At 33.7% G+C, this 14,883-nt stretch overlaps 1 protein-coding gene across 3 annotated transcripts in view; it reads left to right on the top strand.

Annotated features, from left to right (window-relative positions):
- Positions 1-3,850: 3,850 nt before the first annotated feature.
- Positions 3,851-14,883, top strand: part of LOC114327431 (uncharacterized) — a 66,178-nt gene continuing 55,145 nt past the window's right edge. The window contains exons 1-2 of one of the 3 annotated variants that reach the window (XM_050646851.1): positions 3,851-4,217; positions 5,410-5,714. In XM_050646851.1, the coding sequence (XP_050502808.1) occupies positions 4,141-4,217; positions 5,410-5,714 (382 nt within the window). In that variant the 5' untranslated portion in view covers positions 3,851-4,140. The remainder of the gene's footprint in view (positions 4,218-5,409; positions 5,715-14,883) is intronic. The other 2 variants (XM_050646853.1, XM_050646852.1) reach the window with 2 other exon arrangements.

The raw sequence follows: 14,883 nt of genomic DNA, 5'->3' as shown, positions 1-14,883 counted from the left end.
CGCAGTAGCCAGTGATCTACGCAAAATGGGAGTACAGCAATGGGAAATAGCTGCTCAGCACCGACAACAATGGAGGGAAATAGTAAACGCGGCCAAGACTCACATAGAGTTGTAGAGCCAAATGATGATGATGATGATGAATATTAAGTATTGTTAATTATTTATCATTGTTTATCATTATTTAGTATAAAATAGATTTAAAATAAAATGGATATTTTAAAACCAGACTTCCTTATTTTCGTTATTAACACCTTAATCCATTTTATTCAAAGAAACTTCTTTCTATACTTTCCATTTTGTTAAATTTTGTAAAATATATTTATATTATTTTTATTTTTTAATTTTAATCAACCTATTCTAAATACACCATTGGTAGCACCGGTAACGTCACTTTGACGTAAAAGGTGCGTTTAAACGAGTTTAAAATTAAAAAAAATAGGCTCCTGGATATCTAAGCCTGTAAACCATTCAATCAGTGGCGTAACTAACGCCAATGCAACCAATGCGGTGCATTGGGGCGCAGGCCTTAGGGGGGCGCAAAAAAACTGATATTTTGGAAGAATTTTAGCAAAAAAATATGTTGAAGCAAAACTCCCGGTAGCTTCCCGAAAATAAAAACGCTGGACGGAAGGGCCGCCCAAGAACTTTATCGTACCGATCTATTATCGTTATCGTACTAGATACTGGCATTCTATAAAAATAACAAAGTTACTCGTTATTTTGATATTTTAGAAACACCTTGTATACCTGAAAATATTTTATGGTTCTACGCATCATTAATTCCTGCATTTGAGAAAATGTTCGATGCCATATTTCGGGGACACACTATAGATTATTACATAAATCAATAGAATATTAGTCATACTTTCATTTCAAATTAGTTCATTTTTCTGAGAAATTAATAGTTTACAATATTTGCATTTTACTGCATGGATTTTAATGAAATTTTGGGAGTAGCCCAATCTCCTAATTCAAAGTCTATCCTATATACTATATACTATGGCGCTTTTATCATGGGGGCGGTTCCCACCACTTCTCGTGGATAGAACATTTTTATTTTCGAATTGCATGGAGAAAAAGGAAAAATTTTAAGAAAATTTAAAAATGCGCTCTATAATTTGTTCTTATTTTTTTCAAAAACCTTTCATTTTAAACCCGTCCAATTTTTTGAAAGTAGAAATAACACTATATTAAGAGGTATTGCAAAAGAAAAACAATGCATTTAAATTCTGGTGGATGAGGGGTTAAATGTATGTACTTCTCATTTTTCCTTAAAGTACATTAGTCATATATTTTTTTGCACCATATCTCGCTTAGTTTGAATGTAACCGGCATTTAACGGTGCTCGTTTTAAAGGCCTTTTCAAACACTACAAAAGCATGAGCACGTTGAGCATGCACCAAAAAACAAACTCTTTTTACCTACCATATCTATTTTTGTATTATATGTAAATAGAAAATTTACGAAGGAACGAATCTCTTTGTTATTTATAATCTAAAAAAAATTTTATATAGTGTTTTTAGTTTGATGCATAGTTTTTAAGGCATTCACAAAAAACCGTCCGAAAACGTTTCATTTTTAAATGAAAATGGCCAATTTTCAACTACGCATAACTCAAAAAGTATTGAGTTCTCAAAAAAAAGTATAGATCAATTTTTACTTAAAAATAGGTTGTCTAGCCACTTCCATGCTTATTTTGACAAACAAATTTTCCACCCCCTTGAAGGGGTGGGAATTGCCCCAAGAAAAAAGCTCCATAGTATATAGGGTATATTTTGTTTCTTGAGCTATTCCCTACTTACTGTGAAAATATCAAGTACATCGATGTAGTAGGATGGAATTCGGAGCCAAATACTCTCATTGATTGCCCTATAATAATGCTCTGCTATGATCGCGTGAGAGAGGACACACACAAGATTCTAGCAAAATTTCTATTTTCTGTAACTTTTCGAGTTTTTGAGTTACAGCAACGAGTTTTATGTCATTGGAAAGGTAATTTTACATTCTTTCAAAATATGTAAAAATATATAAGGCGTATCTAAAAGATTAAGATTTCAAAAATGAATAACCATTTTCAATTTCGTTGCAAAACGAAAATACAGCCGAACCATATTCCAGTCCAATCAGAGAGTGCTGCAAGCACCTCTACCGGTTTCGAAACTTATTAGTCTCTCATCAGGAGGCACATATGCTGCTCTCCCTGATCCAACCAAAACAAACCCCAGCGTGCAGTCCCGAATTGCAACGAACGAAATGGCATAGATGCCCTAGCGGCAACTGCTAGCAAAAGACTAAGTTTTCACTCTAATGGCATATAACATATCCCACCAGAATGAAAACAATGGGAACCTTCTCTGGTTACACCTCCGAGGCTTCTACAATTTGCAAGCCATACGGATGCTGAGACTAAGGAAGATGAGGGAATTCTACAATTTACAATTCACGTCACATCTGCTCAGCGCGGTAAAGTTCCAACGAGACTGGTTCCCTTCATACTCCACACAGAGTAAATGTAAATCAAAAATGAATAACCATTTTCAATTTCGTTGCAAAACGAAAATACAGCCGAACCATATTCCAGTCCAATCAGAGAGTGCTGCAAGCACCTCTACCGGTTTCGAAACTTATTAGTCTCTCATCAGGAGGCACATATGCTGCTCTCCCTGATCCAACCAAGACAAACCCCAGCGTGCAGTCCCGAATTGCAACGAACGAAATGGCATAGATGCCCTAGCGGCAACTGCTAGCAAAAGACTAAGTTTTCACTCTAATGGCATATAACATATCCCACCAGAATGAAAACAATGGGAACCTTCTCTGGTTACACCTCCGAGGCTTCTACAATTTGCAAGCCATACGGATGCTGAGACTAAGGAAGATGAGGGAATTCTACAATTTACAATTCACGTCACACCTGCTCAGCGCGGTAAAGTTCCAACGAGACTGGTTCCCTTCATACTCCACACAGAGTAAATGTAAATCAAAAATGAATAACCATTTTCAATTTCGTTGCAAAACGAAAATACAGCCGAACCATATTCCAGTCCAATCAGAGAGTGCTGCAAGCACCTCTACCGGTTTCGAAACTTATTAGTCTCTCATCAGGAGGCACATATGCTGCTCTCCCTGATCCAACCAAATTAATGATTAAGATTTCATTTCTGGTTTAACCGGAAGCCATATTGTGGGTAAAATTTATTGTGATAATAGATAATAAAGTACTAAATATGTCTGCCAAATTTCAAATTTTAGTTTCTATTACAGAGGAAGTTACGGGCACTCGAATATTGTTTTATAAAAAATTCATAACTCCCCTCCTATGAGGAGTTAAGAAATCTGACTAATGTTATTCAATTTACCGATAGGATATCAAAAATATATCAAAAAATAAACAAATTCCTTGGAGCCATTTTTGAGAAAATCTAGTTCAAAGTTATGTCAAATTTTGACCCCTTAATTATAGGCAACCCATAACTTTTTCTGAAAAACGATAATATTCTTGTTATAGCCCCATCTTTAGGCTATATAAATATTTTTTCAAATTAAATTTATCTTAAACAAGTTTTTAGATTGGTAGGGAAATGTGTCGGGTGGGCGGTCAGCCATGCTGGCCGCCATTTTGGATTTGGAAATGTCAAATTCCGTATTTCTATTTACCTATCGATGAGCTAACTTTAAGTTAAATTTCATTCGTTTCGGTCAAAATTTGCAAAAATGGGCCCCAAATAACCCCCCTATTTAAGCCCCCCTTTGAGAGATTTTTTTCAAAAGCTTAGTTTCTCGACAAAATTCTCTTAAACTTACTCATACCGAATTTCATCGAAATCGGTCCAGTAGTTTTTGCTGGGCGGTGGCGACATACGTACATACGAAAGTACATACGTACGTACATGCTTCCGACATGTTTTTTTATTTGCTTTTTAGACTCAGGGGGACTCAAAACGTCGAAAAAAGTGAAATCTGAAAAAATTTTTTTTCACGATCCTATAACTTTATCTATTATACTCATACTACGTATGTAGTACGATCAAGTAAAAATGTAAAAAAAATATTCGTGGTATTTTATTCCGTTCAGTCACAACAGAATGTTGGTGACTCTTTTGTTTACTATTATCGTTATCTTATCTCCTCGGCGCGACGATGCACATCTGTGTTTATGGCTTTCTCATCACAACTGCTTTTCTTTATTTATCGTTGGTAGCTACAAAGATATTCAGGTAAAATATTTTAGTATTATTTTAGTAACTAGGACAACGTGTCCCTGTCATGTGTCAGTCCTTGTTGTAAGATCGTACGGTTCAGTAGCTTTATTTGTTACATAAAAATACAAAACAAATTTTGTCGGTGTATTTGTTATACAATTGAAATAAGTGGACCGTATATTTGTGAGTTTTAGTGGATTTAGTGTGAACAAAATGAACGGAAATAAAAGAAAAAGACCTAGTGGGGCTGAGTTCCGAAAAAGGAAAAAACAAGAAGATGAAAAAGTGAAAAAACTACCAAAGATTGACATGTTTTTAAAAAAACAGGATTTTGCTGATACTTCTAAAAGTCAATCAGGTGACGATATAATCTTTCTCTGGAGAAATGTCGTTTTCGGAAATAAGTCTGGGAATAGGGGCGCACGAGGAATACTTGCATTGGGGCGCAGGTTAGACTAGTTACGCCACTGCATTCAATGACCGTAACTGTACATAGGTTTAATTTGATTGTACACGTAACTCCTATTGATTACATTTTTAATTGCAAATTAAAGCAAATAAATAACTAAGAAAATGAATAAAAAATCAAAACGAGGAATCAAATAAGTATAATTATTTTAAATGTACCTACTTTGAGCTTCAGTGAAGTTGAATAATATTCTCAACATAAAAGATTGTTTACAAGCCCTTCTTCCAAAGTTTTTATACTGTCAGCATTCCCACCACTATTTGTGTTTATTATTACAATATTAATTAGTGATAATTTAAATTTATTTTACTTATAAATGTACAAATATGCATCCAGTATAAAATAGAATTCATATTTAGCTGAAATCAATTAATTGTTTATTAATTTATAAAGTGATGAATAAGCAATTTTATTCAACATTATTTAATTTTAAGCCAAATTAAACAAATGTGTCCGCAGTATAATTATTTAACAATTCCATGATAATATACATGAAACAATTTTATTTTTCATGTATTTCTAAAATGCAAACAAAATATTTTATTAGATAAATTCTTAGATTATATGTATTTTATGTCATATTGTTTTATTTTACAAAAAAAGGTAGATCCAAATTTACATATAATTATAATAAAAATAATATTATTTTTAATATTATATTATAATTATAATATAATATTATAAATGGGGGACTAGTATTATAAATGTAAGTGAATTATTTTAATTTATATTTTCCAGAAAACAACAAGAAAAACCGACAGACTCCATTCGCGAAGAACTCAAAAAGCTGCAAATTGCTATTGCCAACCTAAGACCAAAAGAGGATGCCCCTAAAGTTAAAGAACATCCCAAAATTGAACCCGAAGCCAAAGAACTACCCGATGAGGTTAAACTTGACCACGAAGCAGTTTTGCAGTTATCAACTCATCAGCTTAGGCAGCTAAGAAACAAAATAGATGAAATTCTTCGGATTCAGGAGGGATCTGCTAAGCATTCTGACATTCCTCAGATCAGCTCAAAAGCACTACTTACACCAATAATAGGTTAGTGTAAATATTTAAAATTCTAAAATATATACGTTTAATAATAACAATTATGAATTTTCATTCTAAAATGCATTTATACATATCAGGTTGTTTGGTTTTTTTAGAATAGGAATATGTTTTATTGTCACTGATTTTACAATTTTATAGGCAAAGCTTACAATGAATCCCAAAGTATCAATAACAAATACAATTAACTGAAATTACATAAATCGTCAATATTACAAAATAAAAGATAATAAAAATAAAACAAAAACAATATATTGCAAAATTTAAATAACTTGCAAATTGCATAGTAGACCAAGGCGCATCTGTAAAAATATTAGTACATTTGGACGTTGAGAGGTGACTCATATGTTTTGCAGAAATTGCTTGAAAATAACTCATATAATAATATTTGAGTTATCCTCCCACTCAAAAAGGTCCGGAACATTGTTTAAATAATCAGAATGTCAAAAAATGAAGGAAAAATTCGTGTTTTTTTCGTTTTTTGATTATAACTTTGAAAGTATTCATTTCTGAGAAAAGTTGTAATGACATACAGGTTGCGCAATTAAATTTCCTACAAAATAGAATTCGTTAAAAACTTTAAAAATTGTCACCCTTGTTGCAAAATAGCAATACTTGCGAAAAACGATAAAAAAAACAAGTATTCGCATTTTACGTTTTTCAGCCATTTATGCTACACATAGGACCTTCATATTTTACCAAGAAAAATTTTATGATATAAGAAAACATTACTGTGAATTTCATTAAGATCGGTTGAATAGATTTTGCAAAATAAATTTTGCAATCCAGCTTTCGCAAAAAAATTAATTTTTTCAAAATCTGGCAGGACTGAATATAATGCAGACAGCAAGTTTAATTTGTTTTACATATAGAAGAATACTGTACCTTTTATTTTCAATTTGCAAAATAAAAATCGGTTAACCACTATGGCGTCAGGAATTTTTTTAAATACACATTTTTTTGGTGCTACGCGCAGGACAGCGGATAGTTTGCTCTGATTGGGCATTCCAATGACCTTTGATAATGATTGACAAATTTTAATTTTTAGTACATTTCGATATAAATAAATAAATTTGTTTATTGCAAAATAAAAACATATGCTCTGTCCTTTGAAATAACACTTTTTTTGGCAAAAACTTTCTTTGTTCATATATTTTAAAATAGAGAATAAAAGTTTATTATTTTTAAACATATGCAACTGTTTAAAGAATATTTCACAAACAATAATCAAACTATTTTGATTTTTGTGGAATTAAAATATTAAAATACAACAAAATATAGTGTAAGAAAATAATATATTAGATAAAGATTGGAAGAAATTTTGGTGGAAATCAACTTGTGTGAATAGAACACCGCTGTCCTGCGCGTAGCACCAAAAATTAATGTTTATTTTAAGGTACAGGTCTTTATTATAAGTAGATCAGAAGTTATAGTTACATGAAGAGTTGCAATATTTGAGTTGCTCCAAGCGATACTCGTATCATGAGCAAAAAGAAAAAAATTTAAATCGATTTTTAAATAAGTAATATTTATAAGTCATTTATAAAGATAAGGAAAAGTAGAAGACCCAATACTGAACCTTGTTGAACCCCACATATAAAGTTTTTGAGACTAGAGTCAATATATCTTTTGCTGTTATTTTGCTGATTACATCCTATTTCCAAGTAAGGTTGGAACATATTCAAAGAAATACCTTGAATTCCGTAGAAATAGTTTTGTTATCAAAATGAAAAAGAATTATGATTATGAGAGATGGTCATGGAAGATGTATGCATTTTATAAAATATTTCTTGCCGAGTCTCTTTCTTTATCCGTGGTATTGATACTTGAGTACTTTTTAGTTTTCTTGTAGCTTCCATAACGAGTTGTTCGTGACTTCTATTGATGTTAGTTCTTCTAATAGTACGGATTGGTTTTTTACATTAAGTATGTTTTTAGTTTTTTATTGCTATATTAAGTTTATATTTGTTGCTCGTTGTTCTGTTTTGTTTACAATGTTTTCTTAACTTTCTTTCCCCAGATTTTTTTAGTGATGGGAGAAAGTTTACTTTTAATAATGACTGCAATTTGTAGTTGCTGCCCAGATAGCTTTCTGTATGTTATTTGTGAAATTAATCACTGCCAAATTGATATCTGCAGATGTTTTTATGATATTTTTCAAATATATTGCTTCATCTATAACCTCTTTAAATATTTCCCAATTGGTGTTTTTGGTGGTTAATGATTTGTATAGATATTTATATTTGGCATTTTTGACTCACCCTGTATTTATTTTTAATTTAACTTTAAATCCAGTCAACGTTCCCATCAATATTTACTGTGATATGCACAAAAAACTTACTGAATTAAATAATAAAATACTCCCTTGCCACAAGATTGTGTAGTTTGTATTCATTTTTCGGTATTTACTAAATTACATGTCCAATAATATTTTTTCGTGGTTTCAGTACATTCATATAAATTCCTTTCCCCTTAGTATGTGGGTATTTTTATTAGTCCATTGAAATGTTGCATTTAGGGCTGCATTTCTTAGAGGAGTCAATTTTATTTTTTTAATGTGTAGGGGGGTTCAGTAGAAGCTTAAGTTCAAGTTTCTGAGGTGGCCGCCCTTGTCCCCCGGCCGTCATCATGGAAAAAGGGGTGCAAAGTGCTTTCGCGCTGTATCTCCTAAACCAGCAACCATACAGAAAATTTAATTACACATAAAATATAGCAAATTAAATTTTATACAATTTTATATCTACTTGTTATTTTTTATCGTCAAGTGACCAACAAAAAAGTTATAAACAAAAATAAGACAAAATTTTGTAAGAAGTTCCTTTTGGAGGTTATAATTTTTTTCCCGTTCATTTTACAATAAAATAACATCATAGCGATTTTATAGAGCATTTTTCAGCGAACAATTTCCACTATAAAGTTGTTTAATTTTATTTATTTAGCTAGGTTTTACAACCCTCCAAACTTGACCAGATTCCCGAATTCTCATAGGAATACAATAAAAACAAAACCTTGGGCTTACTTTTCTATCTATATATTTATTTATTATGATTTTAACATTCCTATGTTAGTGTAGGAAACAGAGGTTGAACCTTGCAAAATGGACACAAGTCCGGTTTTATTTTTTTTCTTGTAGATCAAGAGGTGCTTATTATAAGACTAACTTTTTCTGAAAAAATTTCGCCCCGGAACCCCCTTTTTCACCCCTTTAAAGGGGGTAATTTGTGGTTTTTGCGGAACGTAGCCCTTCCTGTACCTTTTACAAAAAATTTTTTTTATAGAAATATGAAGAGGACTATATTTTCTATGATTTATTTCCCGACAGCATATGTCTATCATCCACCGTTTAGCGGGGGTGGCGCCCCAAAGTTGACAAGTTTTTAAAAAAGATGTTTTTAAAAAATATATATTTTTCCCTAACTGTAACGGAAATTAGGAAGAAATCCTGCGACAAGTATTCACAAACAAGTGACTGATTTTTTGGTATAGGTTTCACTTAAGGGTAATTAGCATATTTTTAATTACAGGGTGTTACATTTTAAAAAACTCCTTCTTATACCATCTGAACCGTTTATGCTAGAGTAAAAAGACTTTCAGCGATTACCCACATACTGGTACTATTTACAAATTTGTATAATTTACCCCCATTTTTTCCTCGGAACCACCCCAAAAAAAGAAGAATTAATAAATAAAGTGATTTTCTTGAAATCCTTCACACACAATGCCCTTTATTAATATGCTTCATATATCATTTTGTGCACGTTATTATTATTCATGCATGGACACCAACAGCGATTTCCTAGTGCAACCCCTGTAGCCAAAAATAAATAAATAAAATGGGGGTTGAAACTTTTTTTTTGTTTTTTGCTTTTTGATCCATACGGGCATATGCTTCATCAATAGTGCTTTTTAAAAATATATATGGTTATTGCAACATTCCTGCGGAAACCACCCCTATCCTTGAAAATATACTGCAGAAACTACCCCTATCCCTTGGCGAGAATATTTTTACGATTTCCTCATTACTTATGCATTCTTTTTAAACAAAACTTATACAAGGTTAAAGACCACTATTTACTCTAAAAATTAAGTTCTATTCATTTTTTTTGTATAAGCAACCGTTACGGCACAGTGGCGCCGTAAACTTAGTGATATGCTTTGGCGGGCTCCAGTTTTTGTTTTTTATTTCGTCACTTGTTTGTTTTATTGATAAAGTACTTATGTAAAATAAAACAAAACAGTGTAAGCTACAAATTATGATCTATACACATTTTACATTCTTTGCCCCCCAAAGCCGCAGTGGTGGCCCAAAATCAATTTTTGCATATTTTCGCCACCTACACGCATTTTATTTCATTAATGCTACCTTAATAGCACAATATTTACCCTTAAGTGGTCGCTAAGCAGTGGCGTATCCAGGGAGGGGTGATGGGGGCGATCACCCCCCCCCTTAAACCAAAAGTGATATTATATTTAAAGATTATAAAAATATTCATTTATTTTTATAGAAATACTTATATTATTATTTTTATAATGATGGCGTACTTTTTATGTTTTAGCGACAGTGGCGGATCCAGCATCGTTAACCCGGCATTGGTCGCTAGGTAGGCTGTTACGCGAGAGGTCGCGCGTGAGATTTTCTCTCACATATCCAACTTTTGCCTTTCTTTACAAAATTTTACAAAAAAGATTAGATTTCATCAACGATAAATCCATTTGCTTTAAAAAGACACGACGTTTTTCTGTTTTATTATTATTATCTTTATATAAAATGTGACTATTGATGCCGCCAAAATTTAACATTGAAAAATATATGGTAAGTGACCATCTACATCTAACCCGTGAAAGAGAATATACGATTTTCATATCATCGACCACATCCACGGCGCCTTTTAGTACATCATAAAAGGATATTATTTTAGGTTTTAAGGGGAAAAACAAAATTTATTTTTATACACCTTTGGTGACGCCGGTGGTCGCTTGATGAGAGAATCTCTCACATCAAGCGCACTGACTCAACAATATGGTGATACTAAGTAAACTGAGTCACTATCTGAGCGGACGAGTATATTAGATTGTCAAGGGAGGATAGTTAGGAGACTAGAAGGAACTACAGCGCGTATAATTTCCCAGAAAAAAGGTTGTGCGCAATTTTCTGAAACCGTGAGAGAAAGTCTCATATAGCGACCACTGACGGGTTAAGGGGGGTGCCAATTGGCTAAATTTCTATAAAAATAAATGAATATTTTTATAATCTTTAAATATAATATCACTTTGGGTGTGAGAGGGGGGGTGATCGCCCCCATCACTCCTCTCTGGATCTGCCACTGCTTAGCGACCACTTAAGGGTGAATATTGTGCTATTAAGGTAGCATTAATGGAATAAAATGCGTGTGGGTGGCGAAAATATGCAAAAATTGATTTTGGGCCACCACTGTGGCTTTGGGGGGCAAAGAATGTAAAATGTGTATAGGTCACAATTTGTAGCTTACACTGTGTTGTTTTATTTTACATAAGTACTTTATCAATAAAACAAACAAGTGACGAAATAAAAAACAAAAACTGGAGCCCGCCAAAGCATATCACGAAGTTTACGGCGCCACTGTGCCGTAACGGTTGCTTATACGAAAAAAATGAATAGGGCCTAATTTTTAGAGTTAATAGTGGTCTTTAACCTTGTATAAGTTTTGTTTAAAAATAATGCATAGGTAATGAGAAAATCGTAAAAACATGCTCGCCAAGGGATAGGGGTAGTTTCTGCAGTATATTTTCAAGGATAGGGGTGGTTTCCGCAGGAATGTTGCAATAACCATATATATTTTTGAAAAGCAGAATTGATGAAGCATATGCCCATATGGATCAAAAAGCAAAAAACAAAAAAAAATTCAACCCCCATTTTATTTATTTTTTTTTTGGCTACAGGGGTTGCACTAAGAAATCGCTTTTGGTGTCCATGCATGGGTAATAATAACGTGCACAAAATGATATATGAAGCATATTAATAAAGGGCATTGTGTGTGAAGGATTTCAAGAAAATCACTTTATTTATTAATTATTCTTTTTTTGGGGTGGTTCCGAGGAAAAAATGGGGGTAAATTATACAAATTTGTAAATAGCACCAGTACGTGGGTAATCTCTGAAAGTCTTTTTACTCTAGCATAAACGGTTCAGATGGTATAAAAAGGGGTTTTTTAAAATGTAACACCCTGTAATTAAAAATAGGGCAATTACCCTTAAGTGAAACCTATACCAAAAAATCAGTCACTTATTTGTGAAAAATTGTCGCAGGACTTTTTCTTAATTTCCGTTCCAGTTAGGGAAAAATCAACTTTGGGGCGCTACCCCCGCTAAACGGTGGATGATAGACATATGCTGTCGGGTAATAAATCATAGAAAATATAGTCATCTTCATATTTCTATAAAAAAAATTTTTTGTAAAAGGTGCAGGAATGGCTACGTTCCGCAAAAACCACAAATTACCCCCTTTAAAGGGGTGAAAAAGGGGGTTCCGGGGCGAAATTTTTTCAGAAAAAGTTAGTCTTATAATAAGCACCCCTTGATCTACCAGAAAAAAAATAAAACCGGACTTGTGTCCATTTTGCAAGGTTCAACCTCTGTTTCCTACACTATGTTATTATTAAGCTATTTTTGACCTTGTTCCTGGCCATCTATGAGGTAGAGTCTACAGGCGCGTTTTTTGTGTTGTATCCCCAATAGGCCTAATCCACGGACAATTTCTAGACAAAATAGTACTATTTATTATTATATGTTGAAAAAGATCTTTCATAGTTATTATTTTTTCATTTTTTTTTTTCGATGGTCCAGGCTGCGAGTCAAGATCTGAATCAGTAGCCGAGGTGAATTTTTGTGGTATAATGAGAGTTAGAGTTGGCGTCATTGTTGGTAATTCACCTATCAATTCATTTTCTTTCATAATTAATGTTGATATGTCCACGATGTTGACGATGTGCAACTTTCACCACCACAATAGAGGCACACTGCTGAACATTTGAGGTCTGCCTTTCGGCAACCACATGCACTTCCAGTTTCCATTGCATTTGCTAAAGATGAATTTGATTGGTATCCAAAATTTTCCATTCTTTTCCCAGCCCCAATTTTCTAAATCACAATGTTTACCGCGCCATGACAGAATCTGGTGATACGCTCGGAGTCTGTGTAAACGGGCTGCATCTTGTGTTGGAGGAAGTGAGAAGATATTAAATGCATTTTTGTCACTGTTTTAGCAAATCGTTTGAATCTCAGGGTTTTCAGAGAATCGTCTTTATTTTCGAAAAACGTTCACCGACAACAGTGAGTAAAGATGGCTCGACTTTCCCACTGACAAATAATTTTGCCTAGAGGTTTCTTACAAATAAAATAACCACCACTCATGATGTGCTCTTACAAAAAACACAAACTGCTTATCTAATAACAAAAATATAAATTTTACCCACAAGACTCTCAATAGTGTTATCTATAAAACTCTAATCTATAAAAATACTTTTCACAATTTTTAATACCACTGCACGTGGCCAAATAGATATCACAACTGTAAGAATAAGTTAAGTAGTAGGGGGGACCGACTGCTGTGCAACCTAGGATAAATTATAATAATAAAGTAATAGCATGCAGATATTCAGTCCGGTAAGGAAGAAAAATAACGAAATTGCAAATTTTGTCAATTCCTGTTTATTGCGCAATTAACTTCTACAATACTATGTAAAGATGATACAAAAAGACCGATTTGTAAAAATATGCTGAGCCACTATAGGGTAGTTGCGTCGTTACTGAAATACGCGCTATGTTAGACCTTGTTTCATGCATAATGACGCAATTGTAGATAGGGTTGAAACGGGGGCGATTAAATTAAGATAATGAAATTCGAACCAATATCGATGAAAATAAAAGCCGTTATCAAAAAACAAACGCCATACCGATGCTCCTAGACGATTACTCTTCATTTAATCCCTATTTTAAATATTTAAAAATCGTTTTTTGCTCTTCTGAAGAATTTTGCATTTTGCGGTTGCGTCATTCTTCTTCTGGACCGGCGAATTTGTCCTCAAACAACTTCTTGGGCCTTTTCTATATATGCTTCTTCTTCTTCTTGACTGGCTTTACAACTCGGGGTGAGTCTTCGCCGCATCCACTATGGCCCTCCATCGTCTGCGATCTTGCGCTTCGATTTGCCATTGTTGTACCCCAATCCTAGATAGATCGGTTTCAACATCATCCTTCCATCTTTTTCTGGGACGGCCCACTGATCTTCTACCGTCTGGTCTCTCGAAGAACACTGTCTTTAGCACTCTGTCTTCCTCTGATCTTACTACATGACCTGCCCATCTTATCCGATTAGCTTTTATATGTCTGACGATGTTTTCAGTACCATATAGAGTCACCAATTCAGCATTGCGGCGCCTTCTCCACTCTCCTGTCAATTCATCTCTTTGAGGACCAAATATCATTCTGAGGACTTTCCTTTCAAATATCAGCAATTTATTTATTTCTCGCTGATGTAGAGTCCATGTTTCACTCCCATATGTAACAACTGGGTGAATAATTGATATGTACAGTCTTAATTTAGATTGTCTTTTCAGCAGCTTAGATCTTAATAATGATGATAGGGAGTACAATGCTCTATTTCCCGCAGCTATTCTTGCTGAGACCTCTTTTTCTATGTGATTGTCCTCTGTGATTACTGCTCCCAGATATTTAAACTCTTTTACTACTTCAAAGTTGTGGTCATTAATAGTTACGTTCTGCCTAACTCTTGGTCTTGGATTTTTGGTCACCAGCATATATTTCGTCTTCTCTTCATTTATTCGAAGGCCCAGGTTACCTGTTTCCTCCTCGAGCTGTGAAAACACCTCCCTTACGTCTCTTGTAGAATGTGCGACTGCATCTAGATCATCGGCAAAGGCCAACAATAGTTTTGATCCTCGATTTGCGAATCCCCCTGTTAGTTCAGACGATATTTTACTTATTGCGTATTCTAAAGCCAAATTGAATAGCAATGGTGATAAAGGGTCTCCTTGTCTAAGCCCTGATGTTATACTAAATGGCATCGATGTTCTGTTTCCTATCTTTACCTGTGCATATGAGTCTGCCACGCACATTTGAGTGAGCTGCACTAATTTTCTTGGTATTCCCATTTCTAGCATTG

Source organism: Diabrotica virgifera, chromosome 3 (assembly GCF_917563875.1).
Source record: "Diabrotica virgifera virgifera chromosome 3, PGI_DIABVI_V3a".
Classification (NCBI taxonomy): domain Eukaryota; kingdom Metazoa; phylum Arthropoda; class Insecta; order Coleoptera; family Chrysomelidae; genus Diabrotica; species Diabrotica virgifera.
Note: the sequence above shows the minus strand (reverse complement) of the source record. Positions and strands in the feature narration are given on the sequence as shown.